General features: G+C 37.3%; 1 protein-coding gene across 3 annotated transcripts in view; it reads left to right on the top strand.

The window, feature by feature from the left end:
- TAB3 (TGF-beta activated kinase 1 (MAP3K7) binding protein 3) overlaps window positions 1-23,638 on the top strand; it is a 100,645-nt gene that overhangs the window by 66,006 nt on the left and 11,001 nt on the right. For all 3 annotated transcript variants that reach the window (XM_061178950.1, XM_061178951.1, XM_061178949.1), the window contains 5 exons: window positions 4,641-4,832; window positions 9,410-10,871; window positions 11,817-11,977; window positions 17,690-17,783; window positions 21,188-21,271. In XM_061178950.1, coding sequence (XP_061034933.1) covers window positions 4,731-4,832; window positions 9,410-10,871; window positions 11,817-11,977; window positions 17,690-17,783; window positions 21,188-21,271 — 1,903 coding nt within the window. In that variant the 5' untranslated portion in view covers window positions 4,641-4,730. The remainder of the gene's footprint in view (window positions 1-4,640; window positions 4,833-9,409; window positions 10,872-11,816; window positions 11,978-17,689; window positions 17,784-21,187; window positions 21,272-23,638) is intronic.

Below are 23,638 nucleotides of genomic sequence, written 5' to 3'. Positions count from 1 at the left end.
CCCCACCTGGTTAGTTGCTTGGCCTGAGGCATCCCAGTACTGGTGCAGGGACTGTGTGGGATCCTGTGGCTCATAAGCTAGATGGAGGATTCCAAAGTGATGCTTGCCAACAACAGTGTCTATATGATAGAACAAGCTCCCCAAAATGACTGCCACCAGTGCCTATGTCCCCAGGGTGAGTGCCAATTGCCTCCTGCCTCTCTGGGAGACTCTTCAAGGTCAGCAGGTGGGTCTGACCCAGGCTCCTTTCAAATTACTGTTTCTGCCCTGGTTTCTGGAGCGTGTGAGATTTTGTGTGTGCCCTTAAGAGTGGAGTCTCTGTTTCCCACTGCCCTTGGTTCTCCAGAAGGAAAGCCCTGCTGGCCTTCAAAGCCAAATGTTCTGGTGGCTCGTCTTCCCAGTGCAGGATGCCAGGGCTGGGGAGCCCCATGTGGAGTTCAGACCCCTTGCTCCTTGGGGAGAACCTCTGCAGTTGTAATTCTCCTCCTATATGTGGGTTGCCCACCTGGGGGTTTGGGTCTTGAGTATACTGCAACTCTACCTCTTCTACTCATCTTGTTGTGGTTCTTTCTTTATATCTTTAGTTGTAGATCTTTTCTGGTAGATTCGTGACTTTCTTATCAATAGTTGCTCTGTAAATAGTTGTAATTTTGGTGTGCCCATGAGAGGAGGTGAGCTCAGGGCCTTCCTACTCTGCCATCTTGTTGTAAGTCCTTTCCCTTTGTGCTTTTGTAACTTGCTCCCTCTCTCTGTGCGCATGTGTGTGTGTGCATGTTTGTATATATGCACATATATACATACATTTGATTTTTTTTCCTGAACCATTTGAAAGTAAAGTTGCCCTTTACTCCTAAATGCTTCATTGCCTAATTCCTAAAAATAGGAATATTCTCGTATATAACCACAGCACAATTACCAAGTCAGTAAATTTATTAAATTCAATAAATTTAACATTGGTAGAATACTTTTCCTAATGTACCGTCCACATTTCAATTTTGTCAATTGATCCATTCATTTCTTTTATAACATTTTCTCCATTTAGTATAGAATCCAGTCTGAGATCAGTCATTAGATTTAGTTGTCATGGTTCTAGTATCTCCTTTAATCTTTGATTTTTCTAGCCTTTGTCTTTTATGACATTGGCATTTTTTTAAGATGACATTTTCACCTTCCCACTCCCTGCTTTTTATTTTTAATAGAACATTTCTCATTTTGGTTTTGTCTTCTTTCATAAATAGTTTCAGATTACATATTCCTAACTGGAATATTATAAAGTGATATATTCTTCTCACGGTATCACATCTGGAGGCGTGCGCTGTCCATCTGCCCCTCATTGGTGATGTTAATTTTGATTATCCAAGATGTTGTTTGATTTGTCCACTATATAGTTAAATTTTCCCTTGCAGCTAATAAGCAGTTCTCTGGGGAGACACTTTAAGACCATTAATATAGCCTAACTTCATCCAAATTTCCCCCTAGATTTAGCATCCATTGATGATTCTTTATTGAAGTAGTCTGTACTGTGATGGCTGCAAAATGATGATTTTTCCAGCTCCAGCACTTCCTGCACACATTTACCAGTTGGATTCCACTAAGCAAAAGCCCTCCCTTCGCCTTTATTTGTGTATGTGTGTATTTAACTATTTATTATTGGGCTAAGGACTCATGGGTTCCGCTTTTCTACAGGCCTATAATTCATTACTGTCCTTAATTGTTTTGGTGCTCAAATTGTCACAGATTTGGTCAGTGGGAGCCTCTTCAAGCTGACTTTCAGGCCCGTGTAACAAGCTCCCATCATTCTTTGAGTACGTCCCCACTCTCTGGCATAACACATTCTAGGTGGAGCTACAGTTCTACATGTGAGACCTTCAGATACACAGGTGGCTCCAGTATAGTGTGTTTGGTGCTCCTGTGAGGATAAGCACAGCCTGCTGTGGAAGCACAGTGGAGGGTCCTTTAGCCCAGAGTAGGTGGAGGAGAGTTACGGCAGCTGGACTAAGTTGGGGGGTGGTGGTGACTGTCAGTGGAAGCCTCCTTAGAGGAGGAGGTGCCACCAATACTGACATGTACGGTATCAATATGGCTCGGAGAAGCAGTGGGAGGGAGGAAGATAGAAAAGTATCTCAGGCAGATGGATGATCATGGGCTAATGCCCTGAGAGGAGGCAGTGTGGGACATCCATGCACAGGATCACAGATAGCTCTGTTTGGTTGAGATTAGAAAACAGATACTCTGGCTGTGATGTGGGGGAAGGCAAGACCTGAGGTGGGAAGAGCAGCAGGAAGTTGCTGGTGTAATGTTGATGAGAACAATATTCAGACATGCCCTGAATAATAGTAACTAATGCTTCCTGACTTATTACTGTTTGCTTTTTAAATTTTACTACAACCCTACAATTACTTCCATTTTAAATATGAAGCTTCAAAGGCTTAAAAGTTGAGTATCTTTCCTAGATGCTACTAAATGGCAGAACCAGGGTGCACACCATCACCCATTTGTTTTAATATTCTTGTGTAGTTGGTTGTGCAAGAATGGGAAGTCAAGGAGCACACTCTGGTTTCTAGTTTTGTTAACTGAGTGAATAGTAGTAACATTCATAGAGAGAACACAGTGTTTGGGGAAGGATTGTGGTAAGGAGTTCCCTTTTGTACATATTGACTAATGTCTTTGGGTTTATCCAGATGGTGCTGTGTGTAGGCAGTAGACTCTATGTGTCTGGAGTCTTGAGAGAGAGCATGCATGGTGCTTAATAGTAATTTGGGAATCATCAGCCTTTAAATGTTTTTGAAACCTTAGTAGTGGACGTCATCACTGGGCACAAGGATGTAGAATGAGAAGAGGCGGCGGCTTAGGGCCCAAACCAGGCAAACATTAATGTGACAAGAGAGGTGGGAAGAAACCAGGCTAGTGTGATGTCATAGAGGCTGAAAAAAGGAAGGAATGATCTGTAGTGTCAGATGCTGCAAAGGTCCAGGGGCATAGGAACCAGAAGATAAATCCTCTGAATTTAGCAGCAGAGAGATGATGAAGAGAGTATTTCAGTGGAACAGTGATTTGAGCCAGATTAGAGCAGACTAAGGAATGCATTGCAGGGAGCAGAATTGTATACGGAGGCCAGAAAGCCTATATATGTATGTGCATATTGCAAGTTATCTTTATTCTTTTCCCATATTTTGATTTTTCTTTAGATTCACTAGATATCCTCCATGTTGATGTTGGAAGTCACTAAAGCAGTCCCTAATAGCTGTTTTTACCTGTGGTTAGGCAGGGTCTTATTCATAGGGGCTTTGTTGCCACCTTGTAGACACAAAGAGTGTAATTACTCTTGACAGTCTTGGCTTAGAAGGAAGAAAAGAGAGAGCTCGATGCCCAGTAAAAGTCAAGAGATTGCATGCAAAATGAAATTCCCTGTTTATAATGAAAGTCAAATTTGAGATTACATGGTATTTATTTTTTAATTATATACTTAATTATAAAGCAGCAAAAGTAATTCAGTATTTTCCTGCAGCATTTTAAGGTTTTAAAATATTCTCTGTAGTTCTGTACATTGCCCCAGGTAATGGTATTATTTACAGTTTCAGGGCCTGTTTGCAAGAAACGGATTTGGTGTGGGAGGACCCTCCCTTATTGTGTGTGGTTTAGACTTGCATCTTAAAATCATGATTTCCGTGCATCTTATGAAGATGCAGGTGTTTACTTCTCAGTCTTAAAAATATTTTACCATCTCATGAGTGATCACAGCAGAAATATTACGGGATTATATGGTATACACTGTACATTTTTTCCCCTTATAAAAATGGGAGCGATAGATTAAAAAATGGGTCAGTTAATTGATCCTTGATGGTGCCACTTGATTTATGATTTCATTATTACTTCACTAGCTGCCTTTATTTACATGGGTGCTTAACTTGACTAATACCAGTGAGATTGGGGGTCACTTGCCTCTACTCAAACTGTGCCCCCAAATCCTGGCATCTTTGCACCTGTGCCAGTTACACCAGAACTAGGTGAAACCTTAGCTAGGCAAGTCTGGCTACTGATGGACCACCAGCATCATCTTTGAAGACAAAGGATTCTGCATTTCCATTTTTGTTTGCCCAGTAGTTTCATTTAGACATTGGGTTTGCTTTACTCAGACTTCAAATTCAAGCCTTTTGGCTTCAAAGTGGAGGGAGAATGTAAGGCAAACAGGACATGTGTGGTTTGTGGTGTTATTATCAATTCCTGTTGCCTGATTTTATTACTTCAGACATCAAAATGATTATCCCACTTTAGAGGAGTGATGTGATGGCCCTTAGGAAAACATGAGTGATTATACATAAGTAGGATTTCTCAAGACTTAGAAAAATATGGTTGCCAAATAATAATACTCTGTATTTTTAATCTAGCTGCTGCTTTTTTCATTTTTGAAGCATTAAAATGGAACTGAAGGTTTGGGAATTTTGTTGTTGTTTTTAAACCAGTGATTAAGCTATATATTACATCAGAAAAATCTTTGGCTAAGTAGAATTTGTCCATTTTCCAACTTTAGAATTTGGTATACTTATTTTAGATTGCTCATTTTAATGTATTGATGGTTTCTATTTGAATAAAGTGAAATATGTAATTAAATATAACCATACTTTAATTTCTTTTAATAGAAAATGACTGCAGTATTGGAAGATCATTACTATTGGAAGACCGATTAGCATCCATTTCATAAGAGAAGCTTGACCATCATTTGCTCTGGCATGGCGCAAAACAGTCCACAGCTTGATATGCAGGTTCTCCATGACCTCCGACAACGTTTCCCTGAGATTCCGGAGGGTGTGGTGTCTCAGTGCATGTTACAGGTAGATTACCCACCAATGATAGTGATATTAAGTTACAGTTTTCCTTATTAGAGGTGACTTTGTGTTGCAGTGACTAGAACTCAGTTAAGTTTTCTTGTTTATGTTGGGGGAACATTTAGAGCAGGATTTCTCAACCTTGGCACTGTCGACATTTTGGGCTGGATATATTGTTTGTTGTGGGGGTCTGCCTTGTGCATTGTAGGATGTTTAGTAGCATCCCTGGCTTCCACCCACTAAATGCCATTAGTATCCCTGCAGTTGTGACAACCAAAAATGTCTCCATGGGAGACAAAATCTCCATGTTCCATGGGAGGCACAATCTCCCCCATTGAGAACCAGTGATTTAGAGAAAAGAATAAAGGCATGTAGCAAAAAGAAAGATTCTTCATGCATTTCACTTCTTAAATTTTGGGGGTTGTGTCATCAGTCCCCAAATCCTTAGAATTGAATTCTGAATTTCAAATTTATCATTATAATTTCGTAAACTATATACTTTTTTAGCCTATTTTTTAAAGTTTTTAGAAAGTTCCCTCCCTTTCTTACTGTTTTTCTAGTTAGTAAATGCTTACTAACATCTAATTTTAAGTGGAAGGCTACTTTCTTTAGTTTAATCACATTACTTTTGTCTTGTTGTCTTCTATTGAAATAAATCTTTCATCTCTGATAGAACGTGTCTTCCCACTTAAGGGGCCACAGAGAAATAGGCCTAACACTCCCCCTGTTGAGTTTTGCATCATCCTTCACAGAATCGCAGTGTTTGGGGTTACAGCATTTCCCTAGTTGGTTGACTTTTGGGAGCAGTGTTTCTATCCTGCCCACTGGACTTCCTTACACAATCAGTCCAAACTCTATGTTACTGCATAATATGCAAGCTCTCCCTTACAGTGTGAGGTGCTCAGGATATAATGTAAACCTATATATAGTTGAGGTTAATTGCAAATAGAGACTCATAGATCAGTGGTGGTAACAGAGGTGCTTCCTTTGTTTGCAAGCCCTTCTACTAGGTCTCGTTTTACCAACTTCCTAGCAGTTACCTTCCTAACTTACTCTAGGGCCCCACCTTGTTTTTTTAATTTAATTTTATTTAGCCCTTTATTTTTTCAAGGCTTATTGTCTTCGTTTTACTAAATTGAAAGAGTGGAACTTTAAATTCAACTCAGTGAACATTTGTTGATAACTTACATTGTCCTAAGTCTTTTACTTTTTTGTTCCTTTGGGATTAATATTGTTTATCAGTATGGACACTTATCACCTGCTGGCTCTGGAAAGTTTCTCTTTTTGCATTAAAATATATAAGACTCAGTAGTTTGCCTTTTTTTCCCTTTTTTAAAAAATATTTATTTATTTTTATGTATGTATGTATGTATGTATGGCTGTGTTGGGTCTTCGTTTCTGTGCGAGGGCTTTCTCTAGTTGCGGCAAGTGGGGGCCGCTCTTCATCGCAGTGCGCGGGCCTCTCATTATCGCAGCCTCTCTTGTTGCGGAGCACAGGCTCCAGACGCGCAGGCTCAGTAATTGTGGCTCACGGGCCTAGTTGCTCCGCGGCATGTGGGATCTTCCCAGACCAGGGCTCGAACCCGTGTCCCCTGCATTGGCAGGCAGATTCTCAACCACTGCACCACCAGGGAAGCCCCTTTTTTTCCTTTTAATTGAAGTATAGTTGATTTACAATGTTGTGTTAGTTTCAGGTGTACAGCAAAGTGATTCAGTTATACATACACATATATGCATTCTTTTTCAGATTCTTTTCCATTATAGGTTATTACAAGATTTTGAATACAGTATAGTTCCCTGTGCTATACAGTAGGTCCTTGTTTATCTATTTATCCCAAACTCTTAATTTATCCCTCCCTCCCTCTCCAGTAGTTTGCATTTAATACACAAGCTTTAAAGCCTCTCTCTAGGTTATCATCTCCCAGTTTAGGACCAGTTTTTAGGGATATGATGCTTTATTGGCTCAGTCCTTTCATGAGTGTTCACATATGTCTTCTTAAAACTTCTGACCTCTTTATCCAGCTAAACAATTTTTATTTCTTTCTTCTTCATATTTACCGTTTGATAAATTTTTTATCCTTTTTTTTTCTTTTTAAGACATTTAGCAGGTCAGATATGACATTTGAATCTATTGTGGTGGTATTTTTAAAATACTTCCATAAAGATAATACTTAAATATCTTGTATTTGTGTCTTTAAATTTTTCTTCCTAAGAAAATGTACTCAGCTTGTCACTGTAGACATACATTTGAATAGGCTGACAACTCCAACTTTGCATCATTTAAACTTGTATCTTTTTTGTGGCAGTACTAATTAGGCAACCTAATTCAATGTAGAAAACATGAAATTTTAGTATAATTAATAAGAATGTCAAATAGTAAAGTGTTACTGCTTAGGTTTCAAATAAAACTCTAGTTTTTGTTCTCCTTTTAATCCATAGGTTTATATTAAAAAACTTGAAGGAGCTAATAATCTTTTTTTTTTCCCCCTTCAGATATCTGTCAGTGACATTGTCTTGTTGGCAATCAATTTGAATCCTTTGGCTCCAAATTTGCTTAGTATCTAGCAATATCTGTCTTCTATCTTAATATCTGTCTTCCTTCCCTTCATCAGCATGGTTTCAAGCAGGATAAGAAAAAGCCCAAACTTAACTTGTTTTCTTATATTTCAACAATTACTTTTTTCTTTGGCTCAGAAAGTATTTTAAAAAGTATTTGAATTTTTGTATCAAAAGTTTTATATAAGGAGGGCTTCCCTGGTGGCACAGTGCTTGGGAGTCTGCCTGCCAGTGCAGGGGACACGGGTTCGAGCCCTGGTCTGGGAGGATCCCACATGCCGCGGAGCAACTAGGCCCGTGAGCCACAATTACTGAGCCTGCACGTCTGGAGCCTGTGCTCCGCAACAAGAGAGGCTGCGACAGTGAGAGGCCCGCGCACCGCGATGAAGACTGGCCCCCGCTCGCCGCGACTGGAGAAGGCCCTCGCACAGAAACGAAGACCCAACACAACCAAAAATAAATAAATAAATAAGCCTACACCTTTAAAAAAAAAAAGTTTTATATAAGGAGAAGGATAAAAGTTATTGTGGAGTTTTTGATAAAGCCAATTCTTTGAATTTCTGAGAATTCATTTTACAAAGGTTTGCTTGACTGAATTTTCTTTTACTTCCTAAAGTTTCAGTATAGTAATGTACTTTTGGCCTAACATCCTGTCCCTTGAAATTACTGTGTTATAGTAGAAAGAGCACTGGGAGTCAGAAGACCAAGAATCTAGAACTGGCTCTCCAGTTAACTAGTTAAGCGCTTGTTGTCAAGTCATGTAACTTCCCAGGCGTCTCTTTGCTCATCTGTAAATGAGCTGAGTTGGAGTAGATGGGAACCCTAAGAGTTCTCTCAGCTCTAAAATTAAAACATTTGATGTCCTGTTTTACATTTAGCTTTATTTGGTTCTCAGCAGAAGTGAAGTGTTTGCTTTCATTTTTATATAAAATGTACTTTTCCCTAGAATATAGTAATATGTGTATATGTGCATATTGGTATATATATTTATGAAATACGGAGAAGGTCATGATAATTGAGAAACTTCAATAGATTATCTCAAAGGCAATGAATAATTGTGTTTTAGGCCAATAAAATAGTTCTGAATTCTGTATTTTAATGGAAAACTATCTTATAGTACCTTAAAATTTTCAAAAGAGGAAACCTTTTATTAGTTTGATTACTGTCAATTGGAACATCTAAAATGTCAGTTTGCTGTTTACCATCATTGTGTGTGTATATAATTCAAAAAATTGAAATCTTTAAAAGATTTTGGAAGTTTACCAAGCTATGTTTGAGCGGGTAAAAACTTTTGAGACTGTGGGAGTGTGAATGAATTTCATTAAGGCAGTCAAGACCTGGTTTTGTGTTAAATTACCATAACTTGGCAAAGTCATGGGAGCATAATTCAAAAAGTGGTTTTGTTTTTATACTGATATCTTTTTTTAACAATCTTTCATAATGAAACAGACAGTTGAAGTTAGATAGGGTTAACTTTGGTTAAACGAAAAGTAAAGGCTGCTTTAGAATTTTTGTTGTTTTGAGTCTTTAGGAATTTTATTATAACTTCTTTCTGTTTGGGGTTTCATTACCTTTTGAAAACTAATGCATGGTTATTTTCATGTTTGTCAGTTTAAATATTAATGATGGATATTACTTATACTTATATATTACAGCAAGTGTGGTGAATCCAAGATTAGCCCAGCATTTTAATTTGTTGAGATGCAACAAGTGTAAGATGAGTCCTGGATTTGGAGTCAGAAAAGTTGGGGTTGAGTCACAATGTTCATTAGTAGGTACTTTACATTTCTGTAGCAGTAGCAGTAGCGGTAGTACTAGTTATGTGAGCTGAATGTCTGTAAAATAATATGGATTGTTTGGGATCTCCTTTTCAGGGTCGATGACCATAAAGCTTTTTGTGTTTAAAATACTGTTCTCTACTTATTCTATGACAATTATATTTACATAATTCTGTGGCAAAGCTTGACTTCCCACTATTAGGGTTTGTCCATTTTGCCAATGTTATTTTTACCATTTCTTCCCCCTAGAACAACAACAATCTTGAAGCCTGTTGCCGAGCGCTTTCCCAGGAGAGTAGCAAATACTTATATATGGAATACCACAGTCCAGATGACAACAGGATGAATAGAAATCGCCTTTTGCATATTAACCTGGGTATTCATTCTCCTAGTAGCTACCACCCAGGAGATGGAGTGCAACTTAACGGTGGTCGAACACTGGTACATAGCTCAAGTGATGGACATATTGATCCACAGCATGCAGCAGGCAAACAGCTGATATGTTTAGTTCAGGAACCACACTCAGCTCCAGCTGTTGTCGCTGCTACTCCCAACTACAATCCATTTTTTATGAATGAACAGAACAGAAGTGCAGCTACTCCTCCTTCACAGCCACCTCAACAGCCATCGTCCATTCAAACAGGAATGAATCCATCTGCTATGCAAGGGCCTTCACCACCACCACCGCCACCTCCTTCATACATGCACATACCTCGGTATAGTACAAATCCAATTACTGTTACAGTATCCCAGAACCTCCCTTCTGGACAGACTGTACCAAGAGCTTTACAAATTCTTCCACAAATTCCAAGCAATCTTTATGGGTCTCCTGGTTCTATCTATATTAGACAGACATCTCAGAGTTCATCAGGAAGACAAACTCCTCAGAGTACGCCATGGCAGTCCTCACCACAGGGCCCAGTGCCTCATTATAGCCAGCGTCCTTTACCTGTTTATCCACATCAACAGAACTATCAGCCTTCTCAGTATTCTCCCAAACAACAGCAGATCCCTCAACCTGCTTACCATTCACCACCACCTTCTCAATGTCCTTCACCCTTCAGCTCTCCACAGCATCAAGTACAACCATCCCAGTTGGGCCACCCTAGTTCCCATGTCTTTATGCCACCTAGTCCTTCAACTACTCCGCCCCATCCATATCAACAAGGACCTCCTAGCTATCAGAAACAGGGAAGTCATTCAGTAGCCTATCTCCCATATACACCATCTAGCTTACCCAAAGGATCCATGAAGAAGATAGAAATTACAGTCGAACCCTCTCAGAGATCTGGGACAGCAATTAATAGGAGTCCTTCACCTATCAGTAATCAGCCATCTCCACGGAATCAGCACTCACTGTACACAGCCACCACGCCACCTTCAAGTTCTCCTTCAAGAGGGATATCCAGTCAACCAAAACCTCCATTTAGTGTCAATCCTGTGTATATTACATATACACAGCCAACTGGACCTTCTTGCGCTCCATCACCGTCTCCTCGGATGATACCAAACCCAACTACAGTTTTTAAAATTACTGTAGGCCGAGCAACAACTGAAAATCTTTTAAATTTAGTGGACCAAGAAGAACGTTCTGCAGCCCCAGAACCTATTCAGCCCATTTCAGTGATACCAGGCTCTGGGGGAGAAAAGGGAAGCCATAAATATCAGAGAAGTTCTAGTTCTGGATCAGATGACTATGCCTATACACAAGGTAATTTTACCCCTTTTTTGAAATTTAATCTTTGCGGTGAGGTGGCAATCTCCTATTCAAAATAAAATAATTTATATTAGCTGTTTAATTTTAATTAAATATTTAGTGTTTATTAAATATTGGGCACTAGCATTGCTATTAAGAATAGGGTTAGTGCTTCAGAATCATCTACAGACTTTGCTTTAAAATATAAAATTATAGGCATGATAACAGTGACCTAAAAGACTTCTTTTTTAGGAAGAACATTCTTTGGGAGAAAAATATAGACAAGTGAAATCAATATTGTCAAAAATACAAACTACAGAGTGGGAAAAAAAGATTCATAGAGGGTGGAGTAAAGTTTATCAAGGTGAAAAATTTGATACAGAGTGGGAAAAAAAGATTCATAGAGGGTGGAGTAAAGTTTATCAAGGTGAAAAATTTGAATATTTTCTAAGAGGATGGCCTGAAGGGTGTAATATTTATAAGTAATATATATTTATAAGAAGTGGGATTGGTAATGAAGAACATTATTGGATTAGTTCACAGTGGACCTAACTAAATATAAGGAGAATAGAGTATTTTAAAAGTTTGTTTCAAGATATGTGATAATTTAGTATTCTTTCAGTATATAAGAAGGGAAGTAATTATGATTGTAATTCAATATGCCTGGTTTTGAGCCTGTTTAAAACGCACACAGGTATAGTTAAAGAGAATCTTGGGGAAATGAAGGACAATAGAACAAGAGGAATGTATAGATGGTGTCATTTTGGCAGAAGTTACAAGAGCTAAATTAAAGCAGATTTGAAGGCAGAATAGCATTAGAAAGACATGAGAGTAAATGTCACCTGAAGTTGAATGACAGGGTTCTTTACAGGTATTTCATACGTTAGCAATGCATATAGAAATTTCCCAGTCACTTGTTCAATGTTACTTTCTGCAATGACTTTATCTGTAATGCTATAGCCTTGCTGTTACATCAGCGAGCAAGGATGGAGAGGTTAGCAAAGCAATTGAAACTTGAGAAAGAGGAGCTAGAGCAATTGAAGGCTGAAGTTAACAGTATGGAGCATGACCTGATGCAGAGACGGCTCAGAAGGGTCAGCTGCACCACTGCGATCCCAACGGTAAGTACGATCTATTAGGATGCATGGATAGGAAGGTGGACATGTTGGCTGTCCAGGCTGTTTGTTTTTCTTTTAGGTTCTGTTCCTGGCACAGTTTTGGTTTTGTTTCTGTTTTTTAAACAATGGATGAAGGACTTCTGCCTTCTGTTCTCATCAAAATAATTTGATGCTTTATTTTTTTTTCTTGTGTGAATTCCATAGACTCATCACTATTTTCAAACACTGACAGTTATAATCAAGGTAAAGCATCTCATTCACTGTAAATTGCTTTCTGTCTGAATAGAAATGAAAAGTACACCTTGACCAAATATCTTATACATTGTTCTCATGTATTCATTTATTCTTTTAAGCATATTGTATATATATTTTTCAAACATTTAAAAGTTATTTTTCTAAGTACATTAATGCACATGAGTTAGATCAAGATGAATATGCATTTTGGGAAAGTGTTGACTATAGAATATTTTAAAGCAGAGCAATTTTGTTAGTGTAAATAATTGTAGAAACTAAGATGATAGTATTAACAGCGGTCCTAACAGGAACTGCTCTCATGAAAAGATTCGGTAATATATTTTTAACATGTTGGTTAATATTTGTGAGTTCTAAAGTTCTTTAAAAATTCCGAAAAATTTGAAACAAGTGTCCTAAAATCCTGTGACATCACAAGCTTTCTGTGATCCAACCTATCATTTCATCTTTCAACATTCGTTCGTTCAACAAGCATTTTTTTTTTTACAGTTTATGAATGTGGTCCTATGCTAGGAGCTTAGTGTATATACCTGCTAGTGGGAGAAATAGACCCATCAATAGATAACTGTAATACAGTATGGTAAGTGCTGTGTCTGCTCACGGGTAATGAGAGAACTCATACATCAGCTAGTTTATCCGTGTGTACTCAATACACTTTGCTCTCTCACATTATGCTCCTGCTGGAGTGGTCTTCTGAAGCTCTGTGTGTATAAATGCTGTCTGTTCTTCAGGGCTCAGCTTAATCTCTACTTTTTCATGGAGCCATTCCTCATGTTCTTACCGTCTCTAACTAAGGGTAATCTCTTTCTCAGAGTGTACAAGTTTAGAGAAGTTAGTGTATATGTCAGGCCTCTTGCAGACAGGATGTCTGCAGCTATGCCCTCATAGAGAAGTTTTTAACTGAAGTTCGTGGCTTCAAAGGAGATCCGTGAGTCCCTGAAATTATATGCAGAGTTTCATATGTGTGTTTATATGGGAAGCAGGTCTATAGCTTTCATCTGATTTTCATAAGGTTATTAGAACTCACCTTTTTCCTTTAATAACTGTATGAAAATCAGTATTACAGCATAACCTAAAAATACTAAACAGTACAGTATTGCTATGTAGGCATAGAGGAAAGGGGAAGGCATTTTAGAAGGGAAAAAGAGCATGAGGTAATGAAGGCTTGAAGTCAAGACAGACTTTAAGGAGTCTTTACAGTTCCCTCACTTAAGCTGAGATTTCTGATGTCTTAACAGGTTAATGTGCATAGGTAGAATAGTGGAGGTGTTTGAACTGTATTCTGCTGGTAATGGGGAACCAGTGGAAGTTTTTGAGAAGTTAACTATTGAGAAAAAGGCATATTTAATAATGTAATGAAATTTTTTCTAATATTGACTAAATACCTAAGTATAGTCAATATCAGAAGTGAGAAGGAAGGGTTTTAATTACTTAAGACACATGGAAAATTACAAAGCTATCTTCAACTGAAAGATGATACTAATGTAAATCACATCTGTGCCTCATTTTTTTCCCCACTCGAAATCTTAATTATATCCTCTGATTGGGGGAGATATTGAAGAACATAACCCAAATGGGAATCCACCAGTGGTGGGTGGGCACTTCGGAGTCCTTTAGGTACTTGTAGAGTATAAACAAATTTTCTTAGCATAGAAGTCATTTCTCTAAAATAACCATATAAACTTTGTTTAGCAACTTCTCGCTGTATAATAATCCCTGCTAAAGCCCTATTGATTTCTTTGTTGTTGTTGGAAGTAGAGAATTGTCTAACGCAACGATCAGTGCTTAAAAAAAAAAACAAAACAGATTTTACACGAGAGCTTTTATTGATGAGACTTCTTTTAAAGAGGGAAGTTAGTCAAACTGCTGCCCTACGCTATAATTTATTTTTAACTTTTTGTTATAAAGAATTTCAAACATACATAAAATAAGCAGAATAGTATAGTGAACTCCTGTGTAGCCATCACCCAGCTTCAGAGATTAGTGGCTCATGTGGGTGATAATATCTGAGAGGTGAGAAATTTGAGCGTGTGATTCCCATGTGTTTCCACTGCCAGACCTAGAGTAAAATAGAAGACTAATAGGAATGCGTGGCTGAAGAACAGTTATACGTGGTGGTTATGATCTGGGCTCTCAATGCAGGTGTGAATTTGAATCCTACTTCTTTCTGCTCCTTCTGTGTCACTCATATATCCTTGGATAAGCAACTTCCTTTATGCTTGTTTTCTGGGGAGTACCCATCTCATGGGATTTTTGTTAGAATTAAGTAAGATAATATACATTAAACAATGTATTAAACAATTTATACAATGCCCAACAGTAAATGTTGTTTACAGGATACTGGAGAAATCTGCTTTAGGTATGTATATACATAACACAAATCTGAAATATTTTGAAAAAATTTGATTTCCTTTTAACTTTAGGAACATGTGTAACAAGGGTATATATTATGTAGGAAATTAATTAAGAAATAAAGCATTTAGTCATAATTCCCTTTTTGTTCATAGAGGCTCATTCGTGGCACCATGATGTAGTTGAAAGGGTGCCTACATAGGCTCTGGAGCCAGAATAACTCCTTACTCACTGGTTCTAACTTCTCTGTATCTGATTTTCCCTATCTATAAAAGGGAATCATAAGAGGTATATTTTAATATTATTGTCAAGATAAAGAGGCAGTATATGTAAAGTGCCTGGTGTGAAGTGGGTGCTCAGTAAATGGGTATCACTATCATTGTCCCACTCGTGTAGGATTATACAAGAGAATTAACTTTTTTGCTGCTAAGCACATATTGCCTCCTTTACGTTTCAAACTAATTTCTTACCAAGTAGTGTATTAAAAAATTGGTTAGAAACCTGTGTGCCTCATGAAACTGAAATGCAGGTTTGTGACCAGCTATATGTGCAGTTGCAGATGCTTAGAGGAGCAGTGAAATAACCTTTCCAAGGAGGGCAGAAGTGAAGGATGCATAACGGCCATCATTTTTCTCAGTCTCCTTTTTGCAAAGCATTGTATTAAATGCTGTGGGAGATGTCATCTCTTAACAACATCTGTATGTGAAAAGACATACGTATATCTGTCTATGAACCTGTACGTGTGTGTGTGTGTGTGTGTGTGAGAGAGAGAGAGAGAGAGAAAAGATAATGTAAGACAGTAAATCAGAAGTGCTGGCCAACTAAATGGTAGTGATATTAAGTACTTTCAGAGTTCTGAGATAGAAATGTTAGTTTTTGCTAGTAGCGTTCAAAGATGGGACACTTTCATGGAGAAGGGGGAAATTTAAGTTATACCTTGAAGGAAAAATAAGATTTTAATAATCGGAGAGCTTCCAATTACTCCCTCCCACAAGTTTTTCCCCTTCATTCATCTTGTCCTGATTAATTGGGTTTTTGGACCAACCCACAATCCCAGATGCGTAATTGGGGCCAAACCATGAAAGAACATTAGTGGTCTTCGACCTTGGTCTCTTTGAGACAACTTCTTAAACTGATGGAACAGGTGACTCAAGGTATTTCTGCCACCTTTTGGAAAAAAGCTTAGAATTTTTTACTTGGAAATGTCAGATATAAAACATCTTGGTACTTTACAAACAAGTCTAAATTACACACAACCAATCTTGAAACCCCCTCCCCCATGAAAATACAGTATACTTTTGGACAAATGGTAGTAATGTTTCAGAAACAGCTTTTTTCCCCTCAATCAGAAGCTATGAAGATGGACATAGGAATCTTACAGATAAACTCTTAGTTTTAGTGAGTTCCAGTGGTTCTACTGTCTTTGGAAATGAGCGTGTTGACGAGAGTTTTTTTGTTGTTATAAGCACATGTATAATAGCCTCTTGAGTATAAAGTGTATTATAATATTTCCATACTTAGTTACAGACCTTCACTATTCAGGACCGCTGTGGCTGAAACATTCCCTTCCCCCCGCAAATACATAGGAAGGATTTGCTCCTTTAGGTACTTGACTTTCCCAGTGATTCTACAAAGAAAAGAATAGGTTCTTTCACATACTCCTAGGAAGACAGCATCACTCTTTGAAACCCTTGACCAAGTGCTTTATCTTTAATATAAATGCTCAGATGTGTTTTAAACTTTTAATATTTAATTACAAGGTGTAAGCATTTTGCATGTTAACATCACATGGTTTGCCCCTAGGAAGGAGAAAAGAAAAGCAATCCCTAATAAATATTTCTCAATGACTTTTTTGTTCCCCTAGCATTCTAAGGGATTGTAGCTCTTATTATATTCTGCCTGTTATATCATTTTAAAAACTTTTGACACCTGCTAATTTAATGGGCATTCCCAGTTATTCTGATAACATGTCCTAACAGCATAATATCTTGCATTATTGGTAATTAAAATAATCCATTTTGCTTATTTTTCTTCACTTTTGTATTTAGTTTTTAGCAAAACAACATGTTTTTAACAGAATAGGATTTTATTGTCTTCCTATCATAGCAGATATTTATCTTTTACTTCATGTAGTTGAAATCACCTGAGTAACTGGGTTCATAGCTGTGCTGTGCTGAAAGATTCAGTACCCATGCCTCTGGAGTCTAAACTCTATTTTTTACTGTACATATATGTAAATAGTAAGGAAATTCAGAATCTCAAGGGAAGTAGCGGCTTCCAAAAAGCTTTATTTAACTGAAAAATAGGGCTCTCTTCACATTTCAGAGTCTCATGTATGCCCCTGAAAGACCTAGGGAGTAGGCTGGGCTGGAAAGGTCAAGGCAGAAGGAAACAGAGTTGGAGGAAGAATGGAATCCATTTGTTTCTGAAATTTTCATGTACTAGGTTAATAGCTTCCTTTGATCTAGAAAAAAAGACAAAAAGATTTCTATGTAAGTTTATATAGAAGACCTCTATATAAATCCTGGCTTTATCAATTATGTTTCTTATAACCTTGGGAAAAGTATATAACTTCTTTGTGCCTCAGCTTTCTCATGTATAAATTGGGGGTGATATCAGTACTTACCTGGGAAGATTGTTTTGAGGAAAGAATGAGAGAATTCTGGTGAACATAGTGCCTGACAGTTAATAAGCATTAATTAAAATTAGTACTGTTGTAATTTTTACCAGCCTTGACGAGACTAAAATCGTGGACATTGCTTGTTTAAAAGGTTGATTCTTAGTTTCCCTTACCATGAAAACGTAGAAATAAAATATTCTCAATGCTTTGTGATTAAAATATGGTAGTATTTGTATGAGAGAACATAGTGTAGTATTATAGCCCCGCCACATTATATGCAGATTTTGTTTATATGTGGCCATATCGATGTCACCACTTTACCTGACTATTCCTTGAAAAACATACAGGACGTCTTAAACATGCCCTCTAATGGATTAGGGCCATTTTCTTGGTAATAACCAATCAGAACGATTAACGCGAATAGCAGTTCTTAAATGTTGGGCTTGATAATGACTTTCCCACAATTGCTATTTTGGGTCCTTTCTTACTAGCCTGAGGAAATGACAAGATTGAGAAGCATGAACAGACAACTCCAGATAAATGTTGACTGTACACTGAAAGAAGTTGACCTCCTTCAATCTAGAGGTATAGACTTGATTATTTGGTAAACCATAAGTAATAGTGTGGTGTTTTAAGCTGCTTAAATAGCTATCATTTTGGTTTTACAGAAATAATGGATAAAAACTCTCTCTTAAAAGATCACAGTCCTGGTAAAGAGATCCCTTACTCCATGGTCATAGATCGGATTTGGGTGATCAAAAAATAGTATTACTTTGGCAACTTCATCATTAAGTTCTTACCATTTAGACTGTTTTATGTTGTTACTCTGTATTTATCCTCTTTTAGTCATTTACTGTGAATATTTTATAAATTGCTAGGGTTTAATTCTAAAACTGAGTAGATTTATATTATGTGATAGTAATCTAAGATATCTGTAAAAATAGGGATCCCAAATCAGAACATCAGATTTCTCACTTTAAAAATAAATTTCATATGCGGTTTTTTATGTTATCTGTTACATGAAAACATTCAACTCTATCTTAGATATTTTGTTTTTGGGTTTTTTTTGGCTCTCTTATAGAAGTGTACTACAGTAGAAGCTCTCTTAATTGACTTTGATTTACCCAACTCGCCAGGTTAGAGATATTCTTCATTTTCCTCTGTAAAATAATACACAGCCAGGAGGCTGCATTCTGGCATGTCTCTGTACTATTGCTCGCATCAGCTGAATTGTCTGCTTACCAAGAGTCAGTTGTGCCTGTTTTTAAACCCGTTTAAATTACAGAAGTATTGTAACTGGCATAATGTTTTCAAAACTGACATGAATGCAGGAGAAGCTGCTCTTTCTATAAAAGCCATAGGCAACTGCTTTTTAAAGACTCAAAGGCAAACACTTAAAAAAAAAAAATAGGGACTGTGAATTAGATATGGTTGAAAACAACTGAAAAGGGTTGCAGAGGTAAATCAAAAATCTAAGAGGATTCTATTCTCAAATTAAATGTTCTTAAAGTATCTTTTTTGCTCCATTCTAAAATCAAAACAGGGAATTATAGATCAGGGTGCAGCAAACTAGCCTGCTCTCTGTTTCTGTAAATAGTTTTAGTGGAACATAGCCAGACCCATTTGTCTGCATATTGTCTGGGGCTGCTTTTGTGTTTCAACAGCAGTTGAGGGCTTACAACTGTATTACAGGTCCACAAAGCCTAAAACTTTTATTATCTGGCCCTTTACAGAAAAAGTTTGCCCACCCCCACTTTAGATCATCATGATGGGTGTAGTTAATGTAAGAAAGACAATATAGAAGTCTGGTCAACAGATACATAAAGAAAAGGTCTTGGTCCAACATTAAAATATTGCTATGTTTATATGTTTTGTTACATTAAAGTTGGCCTGGGCTTCCCTGGTGGCACAGCGGTTAAGAATCCGCCTGCCAATGCAGGGGACACGGGTTCGAACCCTGGTCCAGGAAGATCCCACATGCCACGGAGCAACTAAGCCCGTGCGCCACAACTACTGAGCCTGCACTCTAGAGCCCATGCTCTGCAACAAGAGAAGCCCCCGCAATGAGAAGCCCGCGCACTGCAAGGAAGAGTAGCCCCCGCTCGCCGCAACTAGAAAAATGCCCGTGCACAGCAACTGACCCAACGCAGCCAAAAATAAATTAAATAAATAAATAATAAAGTTGGCGTGTAATTTTTCTTAAGAATTCCGTTTTAGTCAGCCACCCCTCCCCCACCGCCACTTACTGTTCTTAATTATGGCAGCTAAGAGAGCTTCTACTGTAAAGTACCCCGTTGCCATTTTAAGGCAAGATTATACAGTAGAAGCGGGGGAACCAAAAAGATACGGAACTCTGTGAACAATAGACAGAAGCACATTTCCATGTGAAAGTTGAGCAATCTGTTTGGGTACCCTTGAAGTTATTTTCAGAAGCCTAGGGGACTCTACAGCCTAGTAGCTTTAAGCAATGAAAGAACTACTGTGTGGGGGTTAGACAAACTATTGCTAGTATATTAGAAGGTTGCATCAATTTTTTTGCTTAATGTGTTCTTTGAAGCTAAACAAGAAACACTAAAACATTTAGTTAGGATATTTTTAGTAAGCCTTATGGGATCTAGAAATTAGATCATCAGCTGTAACTTAAGTAATTGAAGAAATACATATGCAGCATCTTAAAGCATAAAAAGATCTAATTAATAAATTAAATAGCATTGTGGCTTTCATGAGCCATCATAGGAATTATTTTCAGAAAATTATTTAAAAATAGCATATCTAAATGGATTAAAACATTTGTGTATAGTACCTGCAAGGAAAACTGTTCGTTATTGAGGTTTTATAAACGAGGACCTGTGTTTTTGGTCTCTGTTGGGCAATAAAGAGCTCTTTTTGGTGCTTAAGCAGTTCTAAATCTCCCTTCATAAGGGGTCCAAATATATCCATTTTATACTAAATTCTACTCCTCCATCCTCTGGAAAAATTTTATACTGAGTTTTCAGCCTAAATTTTTAAGCCAGAGAAGGAATCTAGACATTTTGGGGGGCAGGGCATTTAGATTAGATACAGATCAGTGCGCGAGTTGATGAAAAGCAGCTTCGTTGTTGGTTTTGGTGAGGAAAACTTTTGTTGAGGGAGAAAATTAGTTCTAGAAATCAAGAGATCCAATATATTTGAACTATCAGTACCACATATCATCCTCTGTAAATAAACATGTATACAGTTTAAAAGCTTAACTGGAATTATGCAGAACTGGCAGATTGCAATGATGGGTTCACAGATGTGAACGTAGGACCCAAACTTGGCATTGGATCAAAACTGACCTTGCAGGAGTCATGTCAGGAGAAGGGGCTGAAACAGACACTGTATCAGGGAGTGAACATTTTGAGAGAGGTGAGATTGTTCTATCTGTTATTCTGAAATTGGCAGCATATCATCTTTTATTATTGATAAGTCTGTAGGCAACATTTAAGATACTCCTTTTCTTGAAGATAGGAATCCCTGAGCTGCTGATATCATAACAACTTGATTAATCTTTGTAAATTTATGTTTAGCTTCTTCCATACTTGAATTTATAATGGATAAAATTTTAAGGTTAATATGAAAGACATAAACGTGAGCTTTCTCATGGTTTTGTTCATTAAAATCAAAACAAACAGAGAAAACAGTTCAGTCATCCTTTCATTTCTCTTCTTCATTTACCTCCCTATGTGCGCCACATACTTAATCCTGTGTAAAGAGATGAGCTTTATAGTTAGAAAAATGTTCCTTTAGGTGATACATTGTAGAAAGAAACTGAAGTGGTAGTTTGCTTGGGTATTTTCTCAAAATGGTAAAACAATTTCAGTGGGAGAAGGGTAGGATAGTATAATGAGTTTTGAAACCCTGGAAAAACACTTCCCCTTTTTACATGTTTTATTTCCATATTTTCAACAAAAAATTCAAATAACAGGAGAAAGAGTCCTAAATGCCTGCTGATTTTATTTTCTTTATAGGTAACTTTGATCCAAAAGCTATGAATAATTTTTATGACAACATAGAACCTGGTCCAGTTGTACCACCCAAGCCACCTAAAAAAGGTAAGTAGGGAAATGTCACAGACGTCATAGAAATGAATATGAAAATTCCTTGGCAGTTCACCTAAAAAGCTGAAGAAATTTCCATTAGAGATAGCATTTTAAAAGTTACCCTGTTGATGTTACTGTGGCAATAATGAAATGTCCCGAAACCTTAATTTCTAAAAAGTACTAAAATTAATAACTCCTAGAGGTCAAAGGTAACTAAAATACGATATACAATTTATTTTTTAAAAAGTAACTTGAAAAAATTGTTATTTTGTATAGGTGATTTACACTGTTATGTTAGTTTCAGGTGTACAGTGAATTTGGTTCTGTTATGATATACGTATACCCATTCTTTTTTCAGATTCTTTTCCCATGTAGGTTATTACAGAATATTGAGTAGAGTTCCCTGTGCTATAAGTAGGTCCTTGTTGAGTATCTGTTTTATATATAGTCGTGTATACGTTAATCCCAAGCTCCTAAATTATTCCTCCCCCACCATCTTTCCCCTTTGGTAACTGTAAGTTTGTTTTTGAAGTCTGTGAGTCTGTTTCTATTTTGTGAATAAGTTCATTTGTATTATTTTTTTAAGATTCCACATGTAAGTGATACCATATATTTGTCTTTTTCTGTCTGACTTACTTCACTTAGTATGATAATCTCTGGGTCCATCCATGTTGCTGCAAATGGGATTGTTTCATTCTTTTTTATGGCTGAGTAATATTCCATTGTATATATATATGTGCCACATCATCCATACCTTCTTTATCCATTCCTCTGTCGATGGGCATTTACGTTGCTTCCATGTCTTGGCTATTGTAAATAGTGCTGCGATGAACATTGGGGTGCATGTACCTTTTCAAAGTATGGTTTTCTCCAGATATATGCCCAGGAGTGGGATTGCTGGAACATATGGTAGTTCTATTTTTAGTTTTTAAAGGAACCTCATACTGTTCTCCACAGTGGTTGTACCAATTGACATTCCCACCAACAGTGTAGGAGGGTTCCCTTTTCTCCACATCCTGTCCAGCGTTTATTGTTTGTAGGCTTTTTCATGATGGCCATTCTGACTGGTGTGAGATGATATCTCATTGTAGTTTTGACTTGCATTTCTCTAATAATCACTGATGTTGAGCATCTTTTCATGTGCCTCTTGGCCATCTGTATGTCTTCTTTGGAGAAATGTCTATTTCGGTCTGCCCATTTTATGATTGGGTTGTTTGTTTTTTGATATTGAGCTGCATGAGCTGTTTGTATATTTTGAAGACTAATCCCTTGTCGATCGCATCATTTGCAAATATTTTCTCCCATTCTGGGGGTTGACTTTTTGTTTTGTTTATGGTTTCCTTTGCTGTGCAAATGCTTTTAAGTTGAATTCGATTCCATTGGGGGTTTTTTTTGTTTGTTTTTATTTTCATTACTCTGGGAGGTGGATCCAAAAACATACTGCTGCGATTTATGTCGAAGAGTATTTTGCCTATGTTTTTCTTCTAAGAGGTTTATAGTATCTGGTTACATTTAGGTCTTTGATCCATTTTGAGTTTCTTTTTCTGTATGGTGTTAGAGAATGTTCTAATTTCATTCTTTTACGTGTAGCTGTCCAGTTTTCCCAGCACCACTTATTGAAGAGACTGTCTTTCCTCCACTGTATATTCTTATCTGCTTTGTCATAGATTAGGTGACCATAGGTGTGTGAGTTTCTCTGGGCTTTCTATTCTGTTCCATTGATGTATATTTCTGTTTTTGTGCCAGTACCAGACTGTCTTGATTACTGTAGGTTTGTAGTATAGTCTGAAGTCAGGGAGCCTGATTCCTCTAGCTCCGTTTTTCTTTCTCAGGATTGCTTTGGTTATTCAGGGTCTTTTGTGTCTCCATACAAATTTCAAAATTTGTTGTTCTAATTCTGTGAAAAGTGTCATTGGTAATTTGATAGGGATTGCATTGAATCTGTAGATTGCCTTGGGTAGTGTGGTCATTTATAACAGTATTGAATCTTCAAATCCAAGAACACGGTCTGTCTTTCCATCTTTCTGTGTCATCTCCGATTTCATTCACTAGTGTCCTATGGTTTTCAGAGTATAGGTCTTTGGCCTCCTTTGGTAGGTTTATTCCTAGGTATTTTCTTCTTTTTGATGCAATGGTAAATGAGATTGTTTCCTTAATTTCTCTTTCTGATCTTTCATTGTTCATGTATAGGAATGCAACAGATTTCTGTGTATTAATTTTGTACGCTGCAACTTCACCAAATTCATTGATGAGCTCTTAATAGTTTTGTGGCATCTTTAGGATTTTCTACGTATAGTATGATGTTGTCTGTAAACAGTGACAGTTTTACTTGTTCTTTTCCAATTTGTATTCCTTTTATTTCTTTTTCTTCTCTGATTG

This window comes from Eubalaena glacialis, chromosome X (genome assembly GCF_028564815.1).
Source record: "Eubalaena glacialis isolate mEubGla1 chromosome X, mEubGla1.1.hap2.+ XY, whole genome shotgun sequence".
Classification (NCBI taxonomy): domain Eukaryota; kingdom Metazoa; phylum Chordata; class Mammalia; order Artiodactyla; family Balaenidae; genus Eubalaena; species Eubalaena glacialis.
This window is presented reverse-complemented; position numbering and strand designations above follow the sequence as displayed.